The 22,034-nt window shown below is 44.9% G+C and overlaps 1 protein-coding gene across 1 annotated transcript; it reads left to right on the top strand.

The window, feature by feature from the left end:
* The first annotated feature begins 3 nt into the window (after window positions 1–3).
* Window positions 4–20,464, top strand: RNASEH1 (ribonuclease H1). The gene is made up of 8 exons (XM_007971607.3): window positions 4–230; window positions 1,425–1,540; window positions 7,316–7,480; window positions 9,166–9,265; window positions 12,748–12,802; window positions 13,139–13,223; window positions 13,820–13,944; window positions 16,010–20,464. The coding sequence occupies exons 1-8, from the start codon at window positions 103–105 to the stop codon at window positions 16,094–16,096; spliced, it is 861 nt and encodes a 286-aa protein (XP_007969798.1). The 5' UTR covers window positions 4–102; the 3' UTR covers window positions 16,097–20,464.
* The last annotated feature ends 1,570 nt before the right edge of the window (window positions 20,465–22,034 follow it).

Genomic DNA, 22,034 nt, shown 5'->3' with positions numbered 1-22,034 from the left:
TCATCTTTCCGCGCCGCGGACGGAAGTGCGGTGGTGAGCGCTGCGGGGTCGCGCCCACGCTGGGCCGGGAGTCGAAATGGTTCCCGGTGCCGGGAGTGAGCGATGAGCTGGCTTGTGTTCTTGGCCCACAGAGTCGCCTTGGCCGCCGTGTCCTGCCGTTGCGGCTTTCGCGGGTTCGGGATGTTCTATGCCGTGAGGAGGGGCCGCAAGACCGGGGTCTTTCTGACCTGGTGAGTGCCCGCCCGCCTAGGCGCCTCCCTGCCGGCTCCGGGGTCGAGGGGAGGCCGGAGCTCGGCTAACCCCGGCGGCGGGAGCCGGGCGGGCCTAGTCTGTGCCGCGCGCCGTGGCTGTGGGTGGTCGGGGGACCGCCTCGTATTCCTGCTCGGCCGGCGGGGTTCCAGGAGGCTCACGGCCGGGGACTGGACCGCGCCGAAGACTTGTTTGGAAAGGGGTGGCCTAATAAACCCTGTGTTTAATCCTTCATCTTTGTTGCAGTTAAAGTGCAACAAAAAGTGACACGTCCTGAGAACTAACCCCCATTACCAGATTTTCCGTACCAGCTAAATTGGGACTGGAACTCAGTACCTAATCTAATCTTCCCTTTTTAAAAAGGTAAATTCGAATAAGCCAGTATTTGCGGTTGGATCCTTGTAACAACCCTTGGAGGTGAGAGGGATCATTCTCACTTGCAGGTATAGTTCCTGTGGTCAGGAAGTTCCCAGGGCACGTAACTGACAGAGAAAGGACGTCAGCCCAGGTGTTCTGCCTCTACCACCAGAACTCTTCCCGCTACAGGATATCAAAGTTCGTTACTGTGTTCCACGGCAGCTATAGTATTGAGGAAGAAACATCTCAGAAGTTGACCTTTTTGTTGTAATGAAATGGTTAATATTTTTTTCAAAGACCCCAGTATTTTGTTACGCTTTGAGTTTGACGAAAGCCTTACGGTGCTGGTGTGCTGGCTGGCATACAGTAGAACACAGGTGTAGAGTCTGACGTGCAGGATGAAACTATAAGGCATGATTCTGCCCTTTTCACACTAAAATTGGTCCTCCATATCCAGTTTGCATCCTCAGTTTCAGCTAACTGTAGATCAAAAATATTTGGAAAAAATAAAAATAGAATACAGTTTTAAAATACCCATAAAAAGGCAGTACAACAAGTGTATACATTGTATTAGGTATTATAAACTGGAGATGATTTTAAGCATACAAGAAGATGTGTGTAGGTTATGTGCAAATACACCATTTTATGCAAAGGACTTAAGCATCCTCTGATACTGGTATCTGTGATCGGGGTGGAGGACTTCCTGGAATCCGTCTCCCTCAGATACCAAGGGACAACTGTATTTCCAACTTTAAGAATCTTAATAAAAAAGGGGATAAGTTAGGGAAGGAGGAAATAACATTGCACATCTTTTCCAGGAATGAGTGCAAAGCACAGGTGGACCGGTTTCCTGCTGCCAGATTTAAGAAGTTTGCCACAGAGGATGAGGCCTGGACCTTTGTCAGGAAATCTGCAAGCCCAGAAGTTTCAGAAGGTAGTCACCTCTCATGTCAGTCTGACATTTTAACCTATTCAAAGGCTTTCATATGCCAGATGGCATTTGATCTATATAGCTACCCTCTAGGCATGTAGAGAACCTCGAGCGATCATTTTCATTTTACAAATTAGAACAGGCTGAAAGCAGTTACAAATAGTGGTTCATATTACTTACAGTATTAGGGATAAGCCAGGACTCAGTTCTCCTGTTCCATTCAGCCTTTTATGCCATAAGTCCTTATCTTTTAAAAAAAATACTTGTCCAGCCTGGCCAACATAATGAAATTCCGTTTCTACTAAAATGCAAAAATTAGCCGGGTGTGGTGGTGTGCACCTGTAATCCCAGCTACTTGGGAGGCTGAGGCGGGAGAATTGCTTGAGCCCGGGAGGTGGAGGCTGCAGTGAGCCAAGATTGTGCCACTGCACTCTAGCCTGGGTGACAGGGCAAGACTTGTCAAAAAAAAAAACTTGCATAGTTATTAGACTGAATGGGCTACAGTTTATAGGAATAAGTGTGGTTCTTTCACGGCATGCACCTTTATGGTGTTTCCTTTTTATTGAGGACAGAGTCATACAATCTGAATTTTTTTTTTTTTCCTTCTGTGAGACAGTCTCACTCTGTTGCCCAGGCTGGAGTGCAGTGTCACAATCTTGGCTCACTGCAATCCCTGCTTCCTGGGTTCAAGTGATTCTCCTGCTTCAGCTTCCCGAGTAGCTGGGATTACAGTTGTGTGCCACCACACCCGGCTAATTTTTGTATTTTTTTTTAGTAGAGATGGGATTTCACCATATCGGCCAAGCTGGTCTTGAACTCCTGACGTCAAGTGATTCACCTGCCTTGGCCTCCCAAAGTGTTAGGATTCCAGGCATGAACCACCATGCCTGGCCAATTTCTTCCAATTTTATGTGTTATATAAAGTATGGTTATTCAAAGTTTAAAGCCCAATATAATTTGAAGTTTAAAGCCCATTATGCAGACTCAGATGAGTGGGTGACAACTTTAGAGCACAAGATTTTAAAAGTATTTCTGGATCTACACTGAGGAAGTGCTCTTACATGAATGTTACTTACAAACTTTTTACTACAGCAAATTAAAACTGAGCAGAGCATAATTTTAATTACCTTATCTTGAACAGCCTCTCTGGAGGCCACTGAGATGCCTGAACACTGAACAACTGCTCCTTTGAATCATCATAACAATCCTGGACAAAGCACCATTCAGAGAGAGGAAGGTTATGTCCAGAATGGAGCCCTGAAGAGTTAGTTTCCAAAGCAGGGGTGACCCTCACTTAGTGCATCTGCTCCACCCTCTCGCTCTTCAATAGCTTTTAAAGGAGGTTCTGCTTGTTTGAGAATGAGGACACATGAAAAAGGCTCATCGATGCGACAGTTCTTACTGCTTACTGCAGTGACAGCCCATAAGCTGAGAGACAAGGTATTGGGGCAAGGAAGGCAACTTTTTTCAGAGAGCCACCAAGCCAAGAAGGTGGTGGGCTAATGTCCTGAAGAACCATCTTAAGTTAATAGAACTGGAGATTTCTTCTATGTTAAGGGAAGGGGAAAGAAAGGTGGAGGTGAGGCTGGGCGCGGTGGCTCAAGCCTGTAATCCCAGCACTTTGGGAGGCCGAGACGGGCGGATCACGAGGTCAGGAGATCGAGACCATCCTGGCTAACACGGTGAAACCCCGTCTCTACTAAAAATACAAAAAACTAACTGGGCGAGGTGGCAGGCGCCTGTAGTCCCGGCTACTTGGGAGGCTGAGGCAGGAGAATGGCGTGAACCCGGGAGGCGGAGCTTGCAGTGAGCTGAGATCCGGCCACTGCACTCCAGCCTGGGCGACAAAGCGAGACTCCGTCTCAAAAAAAAAAAAAAAAAAAAAAAGAAAGGCGGAGGTGAGATCAGGAGGTGACCGATGAGCACAGACATCCGGATGGCAGCGAGGGTCCAAGGGGATTGTGAAACTTCTCTGTCCTTGGTCAGACCATGATGCTCCTATAAGTTTTCAACATAACATTGTTACTTGTGTGTGCTCCCTCTTTATCTCCTTGGGGGTTAGTTTTGGGAAAGGACCACTGTCATACTTGCTTTAAACTATAAATTCTTCCCATAGTTCTCTCAGCCTATACGATCCCACCACGGGGATGTTAGGGGAGAATGGAGGCAGGAATGCTCAGCCTCATCCTCGCTGTTACAGCTGTTCATTTTTCTACCAGATGGAAAAATCAGTGTGAGACAGAAAGCAGGTTTGAAAATATGGCTCTTTCCTTCTTTGCTGGGTTCCTGATACTTCCTTTTCATAATTTTCCTTTTCACGAATTTTTTGTTTTTAACCAATGAGTAATTTATTTGTATCTCAGTTCTGCCAATATAAGTATGTTTCTGTTTTTATTAAGTACTCTAAATCTTAAAGCAAGCTAGTTCCTTGTGAATCTGCTTCTAAAAACTTTAGAGATCTCCTAGTCAGTGACTTACGACTGTAAATTGAGATTTAGTGCCTTTAATGATTCAGATCTGTATCAAAGAAAAAGCATTAGCCCCTTTGACAGTTTTTTGTTTTTTAACAGTACTTTTATCCTTATTTTAGAATTATTGAACTATTTGCTGGTTCTTATGGTTTATATAAGCTGATTTAAGGTTAATTTACTTAAAAACCACAATTTTGTGAAGTAAAACTTAACTGACAAGTGTGGTTTTTTCCTCCTTCAAAGTCTTGTCTGTTCTGTAGAAAGTGTCCGTCTCTGTTACAGTAGGTAAAGCCAGTGTTTGTATCAGTGTTAGGGTTTCAGAGTCTTGTCTGTTCTGTAGAAAGTGTCCGTCTCTGTTACAGTAGGTAAAGCCAGTGTTTGTATCAGTGTTAGGGTTTCAGAGTCTTGTCTGTTCTGTAGAAAGTGTCTATCTCTGTTACAGTAGGTAAAGCCAGTGTTTATATCAGTGTTAGGGTTCTACGAAATGACACTTTGACCTGGAGCGGAGTATTTGTGTTTACTTCAGTAGAGCACCTAGAGGCAGGTTTTGGAGGTGAGTGTGTGATAATGAAACCTGGCAGTGGAAACGCCGGCGTTGCTGACAGCCGGGCTGATCCCAGTCAAGTGTCACCCAGGCTCCCTGAGCGCTCTGAGAGGTGTGGGTTGAGAAGCTCCACTAGGCTGGAGATTTGTCTTGTGCCTTTCTAGTAGGTGTTCTGTTTGTGCCCCATTTCTTCATCCTTGGTTTAGGAGTTGAGAGCTGGAGGTGAATCCTGTAGTGTTGGGTTAGGGTTGTTTGCAGGTAGGTGGTGGCTCCTGTGTCTTTATTTTCACACCATAAAATGATAGTGTGGGAAAAGTCATTTCAGATCATCTAGCCCAGGGCTTCATTTTACAGAAGCCCAGAGGGTTTAATTCAGTTGACAGAGTTCACAGCTGATAAAAGGTATAACATAAATTGAAACTCTGGTGTTTTGAGTCGTGGTCTAATTTAGTGATTCTACTTCAGTTTCCATAATATTACCCAGTGAGTGAGATATGGGCCCTTCCCAGATAACCCTGAGATGGTATTAAGAATCTCTTTGGGACTGGGCACGGTGGCTCACACCTGTAATCCCAGCACTCTGGGAGGCCAAGGCGGGCGGATCACAAGGTCAGGAGTTCAAGACCAGCCTGGCCAAGATGGTGAAACCCCATCTCTACTAAAAATACAAAAAAAAAATTAGCCAGGCGTGGTGGCGGGTGCCTGTAATCCCAGCTACTTGGGAGGCTGCGGCAGAGAACTGCTTGAACCAGGGAGGCGGAAGTTTCAGTGAGCTGAGATTGCGCCACTGTACTCTAGCCTGGGCACAGAGCGAGACTCTGTCTCAAAAAAAAAAAAAAAAAAAAAAAAATCGATTTGGTATTAACTTTGAGTACACCCTGAAGAAAAACTTTGTTGCAAAAGAAGAACTGCAAGAGTGCCCCCCCCCCCCCCCAAGGGACCCAGTTGCTTCCTTTTAGTTTCTGGTCTCTGTTTCCTTCTCTTTTTGAGATGGAGTCTTGCTCTGTTGCCCAGACTGGAGTGCCGTGGCGTGATCTCAGCTCACTGCAATCTCCGCCTCCCTGGTTCATGCCATTCTCCTGCCTCACCCTTCCAAGTAGCTGTGATTACAGGCATGCGCCACCACGCCTGGCTAATTTTTGTATTTTTAGTAGAGATGGGATTTTACCATGTTGACCAGGCGGGTCTTGAACTCCTAACCGCAAATGATCTGCCCGCCTCAGCCTCCCAGCCTGTTTCCCTTTCTTAATATGTCCCATTATCTGTTTATTCAAGCTAGACTAACCTGTACCCTCTAAGCCCTCCGAGAGGTTCTTAGTTTAGTGTCCATGTAGATATATTTGAGGCAGGGAAGGGCTGAACCATGGCCATGACTCATGTTTTTTTAGATTTATTTATTTTTAAGCAAAGGAGTCTCACTATGTTGGCCAGATTGGACTCAAACTCCTGGGCTCAAGCGATACTCATATATCAGCCTCCTAAGCAGCTGGAACTGTAGGCATGCACCCCTGCGCCCAGCAACACCACTGATGTTATATACACAATTTTGGACCATGTTTTTCCTGGAGAAAGAGCCCCTTTTATTTCAAACTGTCCATGATCTCTAAAGGGTCAAGAACTCTTAGTATCATTATCTCCATCAAAACCACACTTTACTTTCTTTTATTTTTTTTTCTTTGAGACGGAATATCACCCTTGTTGTCCAGGCTGGAGTGCAATGGCGCAATCTTGGCTCACTGTAACTTCCACCTCCCTACCTCCCAGGTTCAGGCAATTCTCCTGCCTCAGCCTCCCAAGTAGCTGGAATTACCGGCATGCGCCACCACTCCTGCCTAATTTTGTATTTTTAGTAGGGATGGGGTTTCTCCATGTTGGTCAGGCTGGTCTGGAGTTCCCAACCTCAGGTGATCCGCCCACCTCGGCCTCCCAAAGTGCTTGGATTATAGGTGTGAGCCACTGCACCCAACCAACCAGATTTTACTTTCTTTTTTTTTTTTTTTTTTGAGACGGAGTCTTGCTCTGTCGCCCAGGCTGGAGTGCAGTGGCCGGATCTCAGCTCACTGCAAGCTCCGCCTCCCGGGTTTACGCCATTCTCCTGCCTCAGCCTCCCGAGTAGCTGGGACTACAGGCGCCCGCCATCTCACCCGGCTAGTTTTTTTTGTATTTTTTTTAGTAGAGATGGGGTTTCACCGTGTTAGCCAGGATGGTCTCGATCTCCTGACCTCGTGATCCGCCCTTCTCGGCCTCCCAAAGTGCTGGGATTACAGGCTTGAGCCACCGCGCCCGGCCCAGATTTTACTTTCAACAGAAGCCTTGCTATTGTCTTCACATTGTCTTTACCAAACTTATCTTGAAAAATTTAGAATTATTTCTCAGAGTATCAAAATCTGAGATGGTGTGAATGGGGTCATTCCCTTGTAAGTCTGAGATGGCGTGAATGAGGTCATTCCCTTGTAAGTCTGAGATGGCGTGGAGGGGGTTGAGATGGCGTGGAGAGGGGGCTGGGGCGGCGTGGAGGGGGGTTGGGGCGGCGTGGAGGGGGGGCTGGGGCGGCGTGGAGGGGGGGCTGGGGCGGCGCGGAGGGGGGTTGGGGCGGCATGGAGGGGGTCATTGCCTCGTTTCCCTCGTTGTAGGGCCACATACAGAGGGTGTTTTTAAGTCTGATTTAATGATACTAAATAACTTAAGACTGAATGTCTTCATTCTCTAGCATTTCGTGTTATGTTCATTGTTTCCAGCTCACTAGTGGACTCTGTCTTTCAGGGCAGGAAAATCAACATGGACAGGAATCGCAGAGGAAAGCCAGCAAGCGACTCCATGAGCCACTGGATGGAGATGGAGATGAAAGCGCAGAGCCGTATGCAAAGCACATGAAGCCGAGCATGGAGCCGGCGCCTCCAGTTAGCAGAGACACGTTTTCCTACATGGGTACATCTTCCTTGGGTTTTCAAATTTTAATAGAACCATCATGAGCATGTTATGTGTAAAAGGTGTTTCCCACTTAATGGGGAGAGTTTGAGCTGATGTTTATTATCTTCATTCTTATGTGTAAAGATTATTTAGAAATCACTAAGGTCATTATTTTGTAATTGATCAAGTGGTGCAGAATTAAACTTTTGAATGTTCTTAGGAAAACCCTTACATGTAAATGAACAACCGTAATCTTCTGAAATACCAGTGCTCCCTGTGCATGCAGTACTTAACGTTATTAGATAAAATGCGAAGACTCCAGCTTTTTCAAATAAGAAACACCCCGCACGCCGCTGCTTGTTATGATTGATTAGCACCAGCATTTTAACCTTTCATACCCAATCTTTGAAAAACAGGAGATTCTATTTTATCCTGAGAAGCAAGGTAGTAGTGAACTTTTCTGCTACCTTTCACTCCAGGAATCAGTTTTATATATTTAGTGACTCACAGAATAGAAATCTCCTTTGTGTCTTTTACACATATGAGCAGAAAATAGAAGTAGCATTAAAAAATATAAATCAGTATATTTATAGGTTCTAATTTAATTCAAGGGAAACCAATAGAAAATGTTTTGCCAAGCTGTATGATTTATAGATATGTTTTGCAGTTATGTAAAAAAAGATCAAACAAGTATTCTTTATTTGGTGATTTACTAGTAGGAATTGAAGCAAAGATTTGTGGAGTCACAGGGAGATGAGCCATTTCCAGGCACTGACCATTGCTGGAGGCTCGGTGGCCTGGAACATGGCAGGTGGCAGGTGCTGGCTCCTGAGACAGTTCAGTGGCTGGGCAGCAAGTTTGTAGTCGTGCTCATACAGTCAAGTTCCAGCTGAACTGAGGAGCCGTGCCCGACACCCACACTCCCCTTGGCTCTCAGCCCTGCTCCTGTGAGGAGCACGTCCCCATCCCTGCCCCTTCACCGCCGCTGAGCTCAGTTTGCCGTCCTTCGGACACGTACTTCCACTTCCTATGCATGTCACCTCTATTTGCCTTCTCGCCCAGCGCTTTTAACACTTTGCAACCTGACCTCTGCTCCCACCACACTGCTGAAGTGTCCTGGTCACCAGTGGCCTGAGAGTGCCCCCATCAGTCCTTTTTTACCTTGTTCTTTACAGCATTGGTGTGTCAATCACACCCTCTATCAAGAGGGAAAGAAGCAAAGACAGGAACCATACTTAACTAGTGGCAAATATACCAGGGAAGAAATTGGACCAGCCCTGGTCAGGAGACTGGGCCCTCTGGCAGGCAGGGTCACCGTCATGCTGAGGCACTGCTTGTCTCTGGGAGGATGGCTCCCTGGGAGTGAAGGTGACCCTGCCATGGAGACAGAGTCATTGTCCTTTGAACCCTCAGAGTGGGGTGTGAACAGTAGTTCTTACTGCAGCAGGCTCTAGTTTTACAAAGTGACTGCCTTCACCCTGAACTTGCCTGGCCTACAAGATCAAAATGTAAGTGGATTCCAAGCATAAATGTTAGGTGCCCCCTTATAAGGAATTGAGCACGTTTTCCCAGAGAGAAAACGTCTGCAGCGCTGTAAAATACCCTCTTGGGTTAAAATGCTAACTCGACCTAGGGGATTTTTGAGGTGAATTTCAGTTTTCAGTAAGGTCAGTCCAGCAGTATTTACTTCCCTTTTCCCACAGGAGACTTTGTTGTCGTCTACACTGATGGCTGCTGCGCCAGTAATGGGCGTAGAAGGCCACGAGCGGGAATCGGCGTTTACTGGGGGCCGGGCCATCCTTTGTAAGTAAACAAAGCAAGCAGAGTTTTACTGAATCATGTTCCACAACTTGTGAAAAGATGAGGCGGGATCTGCTTATTATTTGATTATTGGGAAAACCTGCAGATAAATAGCTCTGGCAGCGGGTAGCAGAGGAGCAGCTTTGGTTCGTGTTGGGGCTAAGCGGCATTGCTTTTCAGAATGTCAGGTACCTCAGCTTTACTTCCTTTGCTTTTTTTTTTTTTTAAAAGACAGGGTCTCACTCTATTGCCCAGGATGGAGCGCAGTGGCACAAACACAGCTCACTACAGCCTTAACCTTCTGGGCTCAAGTAATCCTCCCACCTTGGCCTCTCGGAGTGTTGGGATTACGGGCGTGAGCCACCACACCTGGCTTTGGCATTTCTTTCTTGCCCTGTGGAGGAGTCTGTTTTTTTTTTTGAGATAGAGTCTCACTCTGTCACCCAGGCTAGAGTGCAGTGGCACGATCTTGGCTCACTACAAGCTCCGCTGCTCAGGTTCACGCTGTTCTCCTGCCTCAGCCTCCTGAGTAGCTGGGTCTACAGGCACCTGCCACCACACCTGGTGAATTTTTTGTATTTTTAGTAGAGACAGGGTTTCACCATGTTAGCCAGGATGGTCTTGATCTTCTGACCTAGTGATCCGCCCACCTCAGCCTCCCAAGAGGAGTCTTTTTTTTAGTAGAGATGAGGTCTCACTATGTGCCCAGGCTGGGCTCACATTTCTGGGCTCACGCAATCCTCCCACCTTGTCCTCCCAAAGCGCCGAGATCACAGGTGTGAGCCACCACCCCGGCCCAAAAATTGCTCATTATTTTAGGAAACTGGATCTCCTGGTGACCCCCATTTTAAATAACTTGTCTGAGGATTTTTTGGTTCCTTAATTTCATTTCCTCCTTTACTTGGAGGTTTTTAGTAGCTTGGTCTTGCTGATGTGACCTCACTTCCTCTTGACTCTGCAGTCACATGGCACACTGGGAGATGGTCTTGGGAGGCATGCACAAGGGGCAGTCTCCGGACTTGGAAGCCGTCACATCACCAGACTGTCTTCGAGGTGATGCTTTGTGTTTCAAAAGGCACACAGAGTGAAGTGAAGTGCGATTATCCAAACACACCTAGCCCCTGGATGTGAATGAACTTGAACTGTAGTGGGTAGCCCTAAGATTCAGTGTAGAGGAGGAATTTCAGCTCTGCAAAATCACCATGCACCGATGCTGACCTGCATTCTCCAGTATTTACCTGTGCCCACGAACGCTGTGAGGCAGATTTGATGTAATTGTTCCATAATAATACCACTTTACATTTCTGTTGCGCTGTACAGTTTACAAAGTTCTTTTACTTTCTTTCACATTACCATTTCATTTTAGCTTGGAACCCTGGAAGAGGAGGCAAGCGTGGGTCGCACTGAGTATCCGTGGGCTTAGCGCTTGCCCAGGATACATGCTAATGCCTCTCGGGTCCAGAAATTCAACTTCGCTCCTGACTTCTGACTTCTGGTCCAGTGTTCCTTCTATGATACCATACCATGGTGTTTTTCAACAAAGCGTTAATATTGTGGGTTTGATTTTTTTTTCCCCCTCATTGATTTCATATTTTACTCTCATCACACTGGGCTGGGAGAGGATGGGGTTGTACCGCAATGTATACAATTGCTATTCTGTTGTCTTTCATACAGAATCAAGATCTAGGTTCTAATTGTCTGTAAGTTGAGGATTTGGATCAGAGTCAGAAGACATCAGCTGCTTCTGTTTCTGCTGGGGGCTACTGGGAGTATGGCAGGAAACATACCTAGAGCTGACCACAGAGGGTTCATGTTCCAGGGGTCCCGTCTGGATACCTGAGGATCCTCCATGGAGATCATGGCTGGGCTGGGAGCTGCGCCTCAAAGCAAATGGGATGGCACAGACCTGGGGCTGGTTCTCAGAAGCTGGAAGGACAGACATTGTCTGTTTGTTTGTATCCAGAATCGTGTGTGTGGCCTCTTTGAAAGCATGGGGCCATGGAGGCTCCTGGGCCTCAGGTTGGCCTCGTGGGCAGTTCAGTAGGAATCCTTCAGATCCTTCAGACTTCCCGTCTGGGGACATTGTTACCAGCTCTTCTTTCTGTGCCTGTGTTTGAGATGCCGGGCACTTGATTTAGACCAGCAATCTCCAACCTTTTGGCACCAGGGGTCAGTTTTGTGGAAGACGATTTTTCCACAGGGCATGGGGCTGAAGGATGGTTTTGGGATGATTCAAGCATACTTAGGTTTATTGTGTACTTTATTATTATTACATTGTAATGTATAATGAAATAATTTTACAACTTGCTCCTAGAATCACTAGGAGCCCTGAGCTTGTTTCCCTGCAGTTAGACGGTCCCATCTGGGGTGATGGGACAGTGATAGATGATCAGGCAGTAGATTTTCATAAGGAGTGCGTAACCCAGATCCCTTGGGTGCACAGTTCAAGGTAGGGTTCATGCTCCTATGCACACCTAGTGCCACTGCCGATCTGACAGGAGGCTGAGCTCAGGTGGTAATGTGAGTGATGGGGAGTGGCTGTAAACACTGATGAAGCTTTGCTGGCTTGCCCACCTCTCTCCTGCTGTGCAGTCTGGTTCTTAGGCCACAGACTGGTACCAGTACATGGCCTGGGGGTTGGGGACCCCTGCTTTAGACCATTTATTATTCTTCTGCCTCAACTCTTTGCATTCAAAAAATGCCCATTCTTTTTTGTTTGCTTGTTATTATTTATTAATGAGACAGGGTGTCACTCTGTTGCCCGGGCTGGAGTGCAGTAGCATGATCATAGCTCACTGCAGCCTCAAATTCCCAGGCTCAAGTAATCCTCCTGCCTCAGCCTCCCGAGTGACTGGGACTATAGGTCCACACCACCATGCCCAGCTAATTTTTTTTTTTTTTTTTTTTAAGTAGAGATGAGGTCTCACTATGTTGTCCAGGCTGTTCTCAAATTTGCGGGCTCACATGATCCTCCCACCTTGTCCTCCCAAAGTGTTGGGATTACAGGTGTGAGCCACCACGCCTGGCCCAAAAATCGCTCATTCTTTTAGGAAACACTGGATCTCCTGGTGACCCCAAATTTTAAATAACTTGTCTGAGGGTTTTTTCTGGTTCCTTGATTTCATTTTCCTGTTTTACTTCCTGGAGGTTTTTAGTAATTTCAATCTGAAACCTCACTCTCTATTCTTCTTCCTGAGTTTTCTCCTGGGATTCTTCCCGCTGCAGCCATAAGGCCTAACCCAGGGTCCGCAGAGAACTAGCTCTTACTTCCTCTGCCCTAGTGGAACCCATGAGAGTCAGAACGTGCCCGAGTGTGGAAACCTGTTTGCTCCTCTCTGCTTCTGGGAGTCTCTCTGTTAGTTTGATTTTTATATGATACTTTTATATTTCAAATAAGTATACACACTAGTTTGTTATCCGTTAAGAAGAATCACTTTGAGAATTCACTTTATAATTTTATTTTCTTTTGTACTGTTTTGAAACAGAAATGTAGGCATTAGACTTCCTGGGCGACAGACAAACCAAAGAGCAGAAATTCATGTAAGTTATCAGATACATTTAAGCCTCTCATTTTTGAGCGTTGAGTATGAACTTATAAACCAATTCTTTTTTTTTCTATGTATATATACAAGATATTTGAAGAAGAGACGTTGGTTTAATAGCAATTTTGAAAAACAGGAATTTTGTAGAAAAACTGTGAAAACTTATTTCAGATAGATGTCTGCACAGGAGAATTGTATGCATAGTAGTGTTTCATACAGAGAATACGATCTTCACAGTACAGAGGGGATGTTTCAATTTTGAAGTACTTTTGAACTTCAGTAATGTCGAAGTTGAACATTTTCTGTAGCATGACTATCGACTTGTCTTTTCAAGGCAGCCTGCAAAGCCATTGAACAAGCAAAGGCTCAAAACATCAGTAAACTGGTTCTGTATACAGACAGTATGTTTACTATAAACGGTAAGCTTTCACGTTCGATTTCTTCTGTTTTTCCAGTAACTGTGAAGGGAAATTGGTAGGAGGTGTTGTAACAGGGCAGGACCCAAATGGGAACGCTGAGGGGGATGACATTGGTGTGTCAGGTATCAAGCAAAGAGTGAAGATTTTGGAGTCTGCCTTCTGCTGCTCTGATGTTTTCCACGTGCTTATTTCTTCGCCAGGCACTGGAGATGCAGTCAGAAGTGGAAGTGGCTCTGCTCTAGTGTTACTTCTAGTCTGTGTGTGTATAAGTCACTTAAGATGGTGTGTTGACTGCTTCTTTGGGAAACGCCCTGAATAGAAGCATGTAGGGATGCTTATGAGACTGGGGAAGGCTCCTGGGAAAAATGACATCTTAAGCTGACAGCTGTAGGTAGAATACAAGTTAGGGGAAGAGGAAGAGAAGCGGGTATTTCAGGCTGTGCCAAAAGCTAAAGCACTGAGGCCAGCTAAGGAAGTGAAGAGTCAAGGATGGTGACTCAGAATACAAGTGGGATCAATTATAAGAGGTAAGACTCAGGAGGTGAAAAAGGCAGGACACTCAAGATTGACTCACCAGTGATCATGCATTTTGGTAGGTATAACTAACTGGGTTCAAAGTTGGAAGGAAAATGGGTGGAAGACAAGTGCAGGGAAAGAGGTGATCAACAAAGAGGACTTCGTGACCCTGGAGAGGCTCAGCCAGGGGATGGACATTCAGTGGGTGAGTATCTTAAATGTTCATGTCTTATGGCTATTATGACCAAATAAGCTAAGTTTACTAGAGATCAGTGGTTTATGTAAGTGGTTTCATGACATAACAATTTCCATGCAATTAATATCATAATGTATATTAAAACATATTTGAGGCCGGGCACAGTTTCTCATGCCTGTAATCCCAGCACTTTGGGAGGCTGAGGTGGGTGGATCACGAGGTCAGGAGTTCAAGACCAGCCTGGCCAGTATGGTGAAACCCCATCTCTATTAAAAAATACAAAAACTAGCCAGGCATGGTGGTGTGCGTCTGTAGTCCCAGCTACTCAGGAGGCTGAGGAAGGAGAATCACTTGAATCCGGGAGGCCGAGATTGCAGTGAGCCGAGATCGCGCCACTGCACTCCAGCCTGAGCAACGATATGAGACTCCAAGACTCTGTCTCAAAAAAATAAAACTATTTGAGGCTGGGCACAATTGTTCACACCTGTAATCCAGCACTTTAGGAGGCCCAAATGGGCTGACTTCTTGAGCCCAGAAGTTCAAGACCAGCCTGGATAACATAGTAAGACACTGTTTCTAGAAAAAATAAAAAAGTAGCCAGGTGTAGTGGTGCATGCCTGTAGTCTAGTTACTCAGGATGCTGAGGTGGGAGGATGACTTGAGCTGGGGAGGTCGAAGTTGCAATGAGCCAAGATTGTACCGCTGCACTCTAGCCTGGGCGACAGAGCAAGAGCCTATCTCAGAAAAACAAACCCACCCACATATACACATTTGATTCTTTCCCTTATCATACAAGTAATACGGTTTTTTGGTTTGGTTTGGTGTGGTTTTTGAGACAGAGTCTCACTCTGTCACCCCAGGCTGTGGCGTGATCTCATTACAACCTCTGCCTTCTGGGTCCAGGTGATTCTCATGCCTCAGCCTCCCAAGTGTCTGGGATTACAGGCATATGCCCACACACCTGGCTAATATTTGTATTTTTAGTAGCGATGGGGTTTTGTCATGTTACCCAGGCTGGTCTTGGACTCTTAACCTCAAACGATCCACCTGTCTTGGCCTTTCAAAGTACTGGGATTACATTTGTTTTGTGTCACTTCCTATATATTTTTATTTTATGATAAAAAGGTTTACAACTAAATAAATAATCATGTCAAACTTTTATTTATTGTTTTGAGACAGAGTCTCGCACTGTTGCCCAGGCTGGAGTGCAGTGACGCAATCTCAGCTCACTGCAACCACAAGTAATACAATTTTAGTGAGAGTATCACTAGGCATAGAATACATAGGCAGTGTGGTTTGAGGGATGTTCTACAAAACTTACGTTTTGTTAAGAACACAAACTAACACCTAACCTGGGCACATGACATTACTATGACATCTGTATGTCACCCTGTTTGTTTCTTTGGAATGCATCATAATGTTAAATAAAACTATCAGTGTATTTTGTTTCAAGCAATAGTAAGGTTGTGTGATTAAAGCCTTGGTAATAGAACTTTTATTCCAAGATGGAAGCATTTTTTAAAATTATAGATCGTGTTTATTAAAAAGTTTTTTTAAAACAATACAGAACAAATTAAACTGCAACCATTGTCTCAACCCTGCCTTGTTCTGCCTTCCGGGAACCACTGATAACAGTTTGGTAGCCTGATGTGTAAATTTGCTTTGGCAACGTAAATGTAGACAGTAGTTAAATAAGTACATTAGTTTTTCTGACAGCACTGCAAGGGAAGCGTGTGTGTGTGTGTTGCATACATATTCGTCCACCCATCTGTACATACATGTGTTTTGCCTGGAAAGCTTATCAAGTCCCATTGATAAGTGGGGGAGGAAATAGCAATATGAACGGTAAAATCCAATTTGTAGAAAAACAAAATGGAATGTTTGTAAATACATCCGTTGCGTAAACGCATGAAGAATCAACAGCGTGCTGCTGAGGCTCACGTTTGGGGAGAGGAGCATCGAAGTTGAGCTTACGCTATGCAGTCTGTTCTGAATGTTTTTTTATGGTGAGAATATAGTCGTGTTGCTTATGTAAAGATGAGTAAAAATAAAAGGAAAACGTTTATCTTAACAGATGCACGTTCCTGGTCATTCGGGATTTATAGGCAATGAAGAAGCTGATAGATTAGCCAGAAAAGGAGCTAAACAATCGGAAGACTGAGCCATGTGACTTTAGTCCTTGGGAGAAGTTGAGCCAGTGGCTGTCTTGCTGCTTGTGCGTACTGGTGTGGAAAACAGCCTGCAGGTGGGACCATCGCGGTGATGGGCAGATGCGTCTTTCACACGGAATCAGGCACAGTGGCCTTCTGTGACACGTTTTCATAAAAAATGGTTAAGTATATAATAAATTGAACATCTTTGAGATTGGAGAATTATGTGAGATTTCCGCATTATATTTACTGGGTTCGATACTGTTCTTGCTTGTTTTATTGCAGGCAAGCAAGGCAAATGGCCTAAAATTCTGTGGCTTATATTTTGATAAATCAAAAAACCATTGGTTAAAAGATGCAACTCAGAATTCTAGAAGTGTTCTAGAAGCTTCCATTTACCATCCAGTCGACAGGACTGAGTCTCCTGCTTGTGTAGGTGACTTGTGCCCATGGGTACCTTAGAGAAACATGCTGCCCAGGGCCTGGGCGCGCAGCTCAGTGGGCAGGGCGTAGGCTGGGTCTCAGCCCCATGTGCCTGCTTGCTGGGCACTTAGTATAGGGCAAAGCCTGCCTGCAGGCGACCCTGGCTGCTAGGCCATTCTCTGGGAACAGCTATGACTTGTAAAGACTAAAATGCATAAATAAATCTTTCAAATATCTATTTGACTGTTTTGTTTAAAACTGTGCAAATTAAAAAAAAAAAACACCGGTTTGGCACGGTGGCTCACTTCTGTAATCTCAGCACTTTGGGAGGCCAAGGTGGGCGGATCACTTGAGGTCAGGAGTTTGAGACCAGCTTGGCCAACATGACGAAACCTTGTCTCTACTAAAAATACAAAAAGTATCCAGGTATGGTGGCATGGGTCTGTAGTCCCAGCTGCTTGGGAGACTGAGGCACAAGAATCACTTGAACCAAGGAGGCGGAGGTTGCCGTGAGCCGAGATTGCGCCACTGCATTCCAACCTGGGTGACAGAGTAAGACTCTGTCTCAAAAAATAATAATAATAAAAGTTTGACATGATTATTTATTTAGTTTTAAACACTTTTATCATAAAAACATACAGGAAGTAACACAAAACAAATGTATAGCTTATGAATGATTACGATTGTAAGGTGAATACCTTTGTGTCCACCACCCAGGGAAGAAATAGTATTTTGCCAGATACCCCAGAAGGCTCTCCAAGTGCCCCTCCAGCCATAGTCCCCTTGTTCTCCCACTCCTTGCCCCCAGAAGTAATCCCGACTTTTACAGAAATGACTTTCTTGGTTTCTTGATGGCAGTTTAGTCTTGTCTGCTTTTTTTGGTTTGTTTTTTTAACTACTTCAGTGTCCATTTGCAGTCCCGTCTGTCTCGCTGTTTTCCCTGCCATTTATCTGTTGAAGAGCCTGGGCTGTTTGTCCCATGGCTTCCCACAGGGTAGATTTTACTGACCGCGCGGTCGTGGTGCGGTTCAGCGTGGCCCTCTATCTTTCCAGAGGGCTGACCGCGCGGTCGTGGTGCGGTTCAGCGTGGCCCTCTATCTTTCCTGCACATTGGCAGCTGGGTCCAGAGGTTTGATGAGCCTCAGATTTGATCCCTTTGGCAGAAGAATAGGCGGTTAGGTGCTTTGCTTAGGAAAGCACCATGTTGACAGCAGCTGATGCTCAGTGCCAAGATCTGTTAATTATTTGGGGTTGTAAAATGGTGGTATTCTTATTCTGTCATTTTGCTTGCCTTTATTAGCTGGAATGGTTTTCTAAGAAAGTGTTTTCTTTTTTATGCTTGTTTGGTTACCCAGTGGTACAGTTCATATAGGAAGGGCAGGATAAATGCTTGATTCTTTGCTCTTGTACACTAAGTTTTTAAGATAATGCACTAGTTGTCTGTCAAGGAAGGTGAACGGTGAAGGGTTTTTACTTATATACAAGAATTCATAGGCAGGGCATGGTGGCTTATGCCTGTAATCCCAGCACTTTGGGAGGCTGAGGCGGGAGGATCATGTGAGCCCAGGAGTTTGAGACTAGCCTGGGCAACATAGCAATACCCTATTTCTACAGAAAATTAAAATAAAATCAGGTGGGTGTGGTAGTGCCTGCCTGTTGTCCCAGCTATTCTGGAGGCTGAGATGGGAGGATCACTTGAGCCCAGGAGGTCGAGGATGCAGTAAACTGTGACCATGCCACCGCACTCCAGCCTAGGTGACAGCAAGTCCTTGTCTTAAAAAAAAAAAAAAAATAGAACGTGTGGAGTTAAGCATATTTGGTGGATTTCAGTCCATTGTGATTTTTATCTTGATTTAACTCAGACAAGCTTATTTGGTGACAGGGAGCCTCTTCAGCTTGGCTCTTGATTTCTTTTGATAAGCGTGCATACGTGCACATACATGTGTGCACAGACCACATGCACAGTTATTGATAGCTCTCTGCAGCCTGGCATGTCAAGATGCTCTAGGCCCATTTGATACAGCTTCTGCTCCAAACCTGTCTTAAAAGAAAAACCTTAGACAATTTAGCAGTTTAATTGAGCAGAAAATAATTTCTTCAGCCGGGTAGCACTCAGGACCCAAAGTGGTTCAGAACGCTCGCCTGCGCATTGTGTGCAGGCTGTATTTATAGCCAGAGGAAGGGAAAGACACACGTACCTGGCCAGACTGACTGCAGGTCAGCCTCCGCCTCACACAGGCATGTTTTGGCAGCCGTCAGCCTGTGATTGGTGAGACTCGGCTGCTTGTACAGAAGTGTACTCTTAAGTCAGGTCCCAGTTTGTGTATACATTAAATGAGGTTATAAGTCACTATGTACAGAGGCAGTTTTAGGCCAAACTTAATTCTGTTTAACACTTGGAATCCATTATTTTTCCCAGAGTCTCTGGTAGAGATGGTATTTCAGATCCGCAGTTGAGGATGCTCATTGCTATTGGGTTGGTCATTGTTTCTAGACTTTTTTTGGACAGAGCTTTAAAAAAATACAAACATTGCACACACATTTAAAGGAAAGAATATTTTCTGAGCCTATATTGATATTCCCAATACAAATTCAGGGTTCTGGGGCCTTTACGTAGCCTCTTCTACATGATACCTGTGCCTCCTGCACTCGGAATCCTGCTTCTCAAGACACAGGACGACGGCATGGAATAGCCCGTAATTACTCACTTGTTTTATTCCTCTTTAACGTTTTGCATTTAAAACAAATATAATACCGTAGCATTAATTGTGATGATGAAAACACATTGTCAGAAAAGTCACTCTCTTTTACTGCCATTGACTCATTCCTGTGTTTTCAGTTCTCATAACTGGTCTATATTCAGTGTCATCTTGGGGACAGTATTCCTTGAGTTTCTGATGTTGAATTCAGTTTTGCCGGATACAAAATTCTTGCCTCAGATTTTCTTTGAGTATCTTGTTTTATTCTGTTATCTTCCAGCATAAAGTGATGCACGAAAAGCCTGGTGAATCTTATATTCTTCCCCTGACAGTCATATGCTGTTTTTACTTAGATGCCCAGAGAACTTTTTCCTTTTTCTGTCAAGCCGGCAGTTTGATTCGAACGTGGCATGTGTTGGTATTGGTTGTCCTGGTCCATATTTGCAGGTGTATGGTGTGCTCTTTCTATGTGTACTTCACATCTGTTATTTTAAGATTTGCTTGAACTGGAGTTTAGTGTTACATTTTTCTTGCTTTGGCTTTTTTCTTTGGGGTTTCCTGTTATCTGTATGTTGAAATCTAAGTTGCCTGTTTCCAGTGTTTGCCACTGTCTCTTGAATCTCTTTTATCTCTTTTTTTTGTTTCTGTTTGAGTTTTAAAAGTTGTTATTGTACCACTTTTGTTTTGTTATTTAAAATAGAAACAGTGTCTCACTCTGTTGCCCAGGCTGATCTTAAACTCCTGGCCTCAAGCGATCCTCCTTCCTTAGCCTCCCAAAGTGCTGGGATTACAAGTGTGAGCCACCAAACCCAGCCCCACCTTGCTTTTTAAAACAGCTCTATTGAGGTGTAACTGACAGATAATGAATTGCACATATGTAAAGTGACTGATGCATTTGCCTGTGAAGCTATCACCAGAACATGTCCATCACCACCAACAGCATTTTCACACCACTTTCTAAACCATCCCTGGTGTCCCTCCCATGCTTAGGCAACCACTGGTCTGCTCTTTCTCACTAAAGGTTAGTTTATATATTCTAGAATTTTGTATGAGTGGAATCACAGAGCAAGTACCATGTGGGGAGGTGCTTCTTTTACTCACCATAATTATTTTGGCATTCACCCGTTTTGTGTATATCAATAATCCACATTTTATATTGCGTGGATATACCGCAGTTTATTTATTTACTTGTTGACCAATATTTCGATTGTTTCCATTTTCTAAGTAAAAATAAAGCAAAGCTGCCGTGAACATTTATATCCTTGTCTTTGTTGTCTGTTTCTCTTGGGTAAATGCCTTGGAACAAGGAATGCCTGGGTCATATGGCAGGTGTGTGCTTTTTTTTCTTTTGAGACAGAGTCTCACTCTGTCGCCCAGGCTGGAGTCCAGTGGCACGATCTCGGCTCACTGTAAGCTCCACCTCCCAGGTTCATGCCATTCTCCTGCCTCAGCCTCCCGAGTAGCTGGGACTACAGGCGCCGCCACCATGCCCAGCTAATTTTTTGTATTTTTAGTAGAGATGGGGTTTCACCGTGTTAGCCAGGATGGTCTCGATCTCCTGACCTCGTGATCTGCCCACCTCGGCCTCTTCAGAGTGCTGGGATTACAGGTGTGAGCCACCATGCCCGGCCAGCAGGTATGTGCTTTTTAAGAAACTGAAACTCCCAAGTGTGAACTTTAAATTTTACATTCCCTCCAGCCAGGCAGGAGAGTTCCAGTTCACTCCACATCCTTGCCAGTATTTGTCACCTCATTCTGTTACAAATGTCCGTGAGTTTTATGGTTTTGCTGTTTAGTAGTTCTGTTTTTAGGTGAGGATTTGAGAAGATTCAAAAAGCAATCTCCTACTGCTGCCTCTGCCTTCTGAGAATCTGTGATTAAAAAAAACAGAAAGGTTGAACCAGAACTGGAAATACAGAGATGAAAAGTTGTACCTCTAGAAACTTTACAGTCTGGGATTTTCACAAATATGAATGATGTTGGCTGGGCCTGTAATCCCAGCACTTTGGGAGGCTGAGGCAGGTGGATCATGAGGTCAGGAGTTCAAGACCAGCCTGAAAAAGATGGTAAAACCCCATCTCTACTAAAAATACAAAAATTAGCCAGGCACGGTGGCAGGTGCCTGTAATCCTGGCTACTCGGGGGCCGAGGCAGAAGAATTGCTTGAACCCAGGCAGCAGAGGTTGCAGTGAGCCAAGATCACGCCACTGCACTCCAGCCTGGGTGACAGAGTGAGATTCTGTCTCAAAAACAAAAACAAACAAACAAAAAAAAACCAAAAGCTATGTCAGTACAGCAGAAAGCGCATGAAGCCAGAGGGAAGGAAAGGTCCAACCACTTTTAGTTAAAAGACAAATCATAAAGTTTTAGGGGGCAATGTTTATATTAAAAGAAAATGAGAATCAAAAAATCAGCTGCATTTTTTACATCTAGAAGTTTACAATGATACATAATTGCATCTTAATCAGCTCCAACTCAGAAAATATTGGAGTGACTGTTATATCAGATTGTGCTACATATTGTGGAATATATAAGCTTTCAACTGATGCTACTTTAATGGGATGTTCATGCCGTACAAATAGAGGCCGTTGGAGAAGTGTTCTTTGCGCAGAACTCCCCTCCTGGTGTCTGCGGGTGCTGGAGCATCACGGTGTCACCCCATTGCTGAAGCCTGAAGATAGCCACTCTGCCATCTTGTAGGACAGGCACAAAAGTGCACGAAGCCGGAGGTCAAACAAAACGAGAAAGGAAAAGCCCTCGTGGCCGGTGGACAGCTTGGGTAACTGTAAATAGGAACCAGTGGAATCTGCACTCCTGATTCAGGTGA

Source organism: Chlorocebus sabaeus, chromosome 14 (genome assembly GCF_047675955.1).
Source record: "Chlorocebus sabaeus isolate Y175 chromosome 14, mChlSab1.0.hap1, whole genome shotgun sequence".
NCBI classification, from domain to species: Eukaryota; Metazoa; Chordata; class Mammalia; order Primates; family Cercopithecidae; genus Chlorocebus; species Chlorocebus sabaeus.
This window is presented reverse-complemented; position numbering and strand designations above follow the sequence as displayed.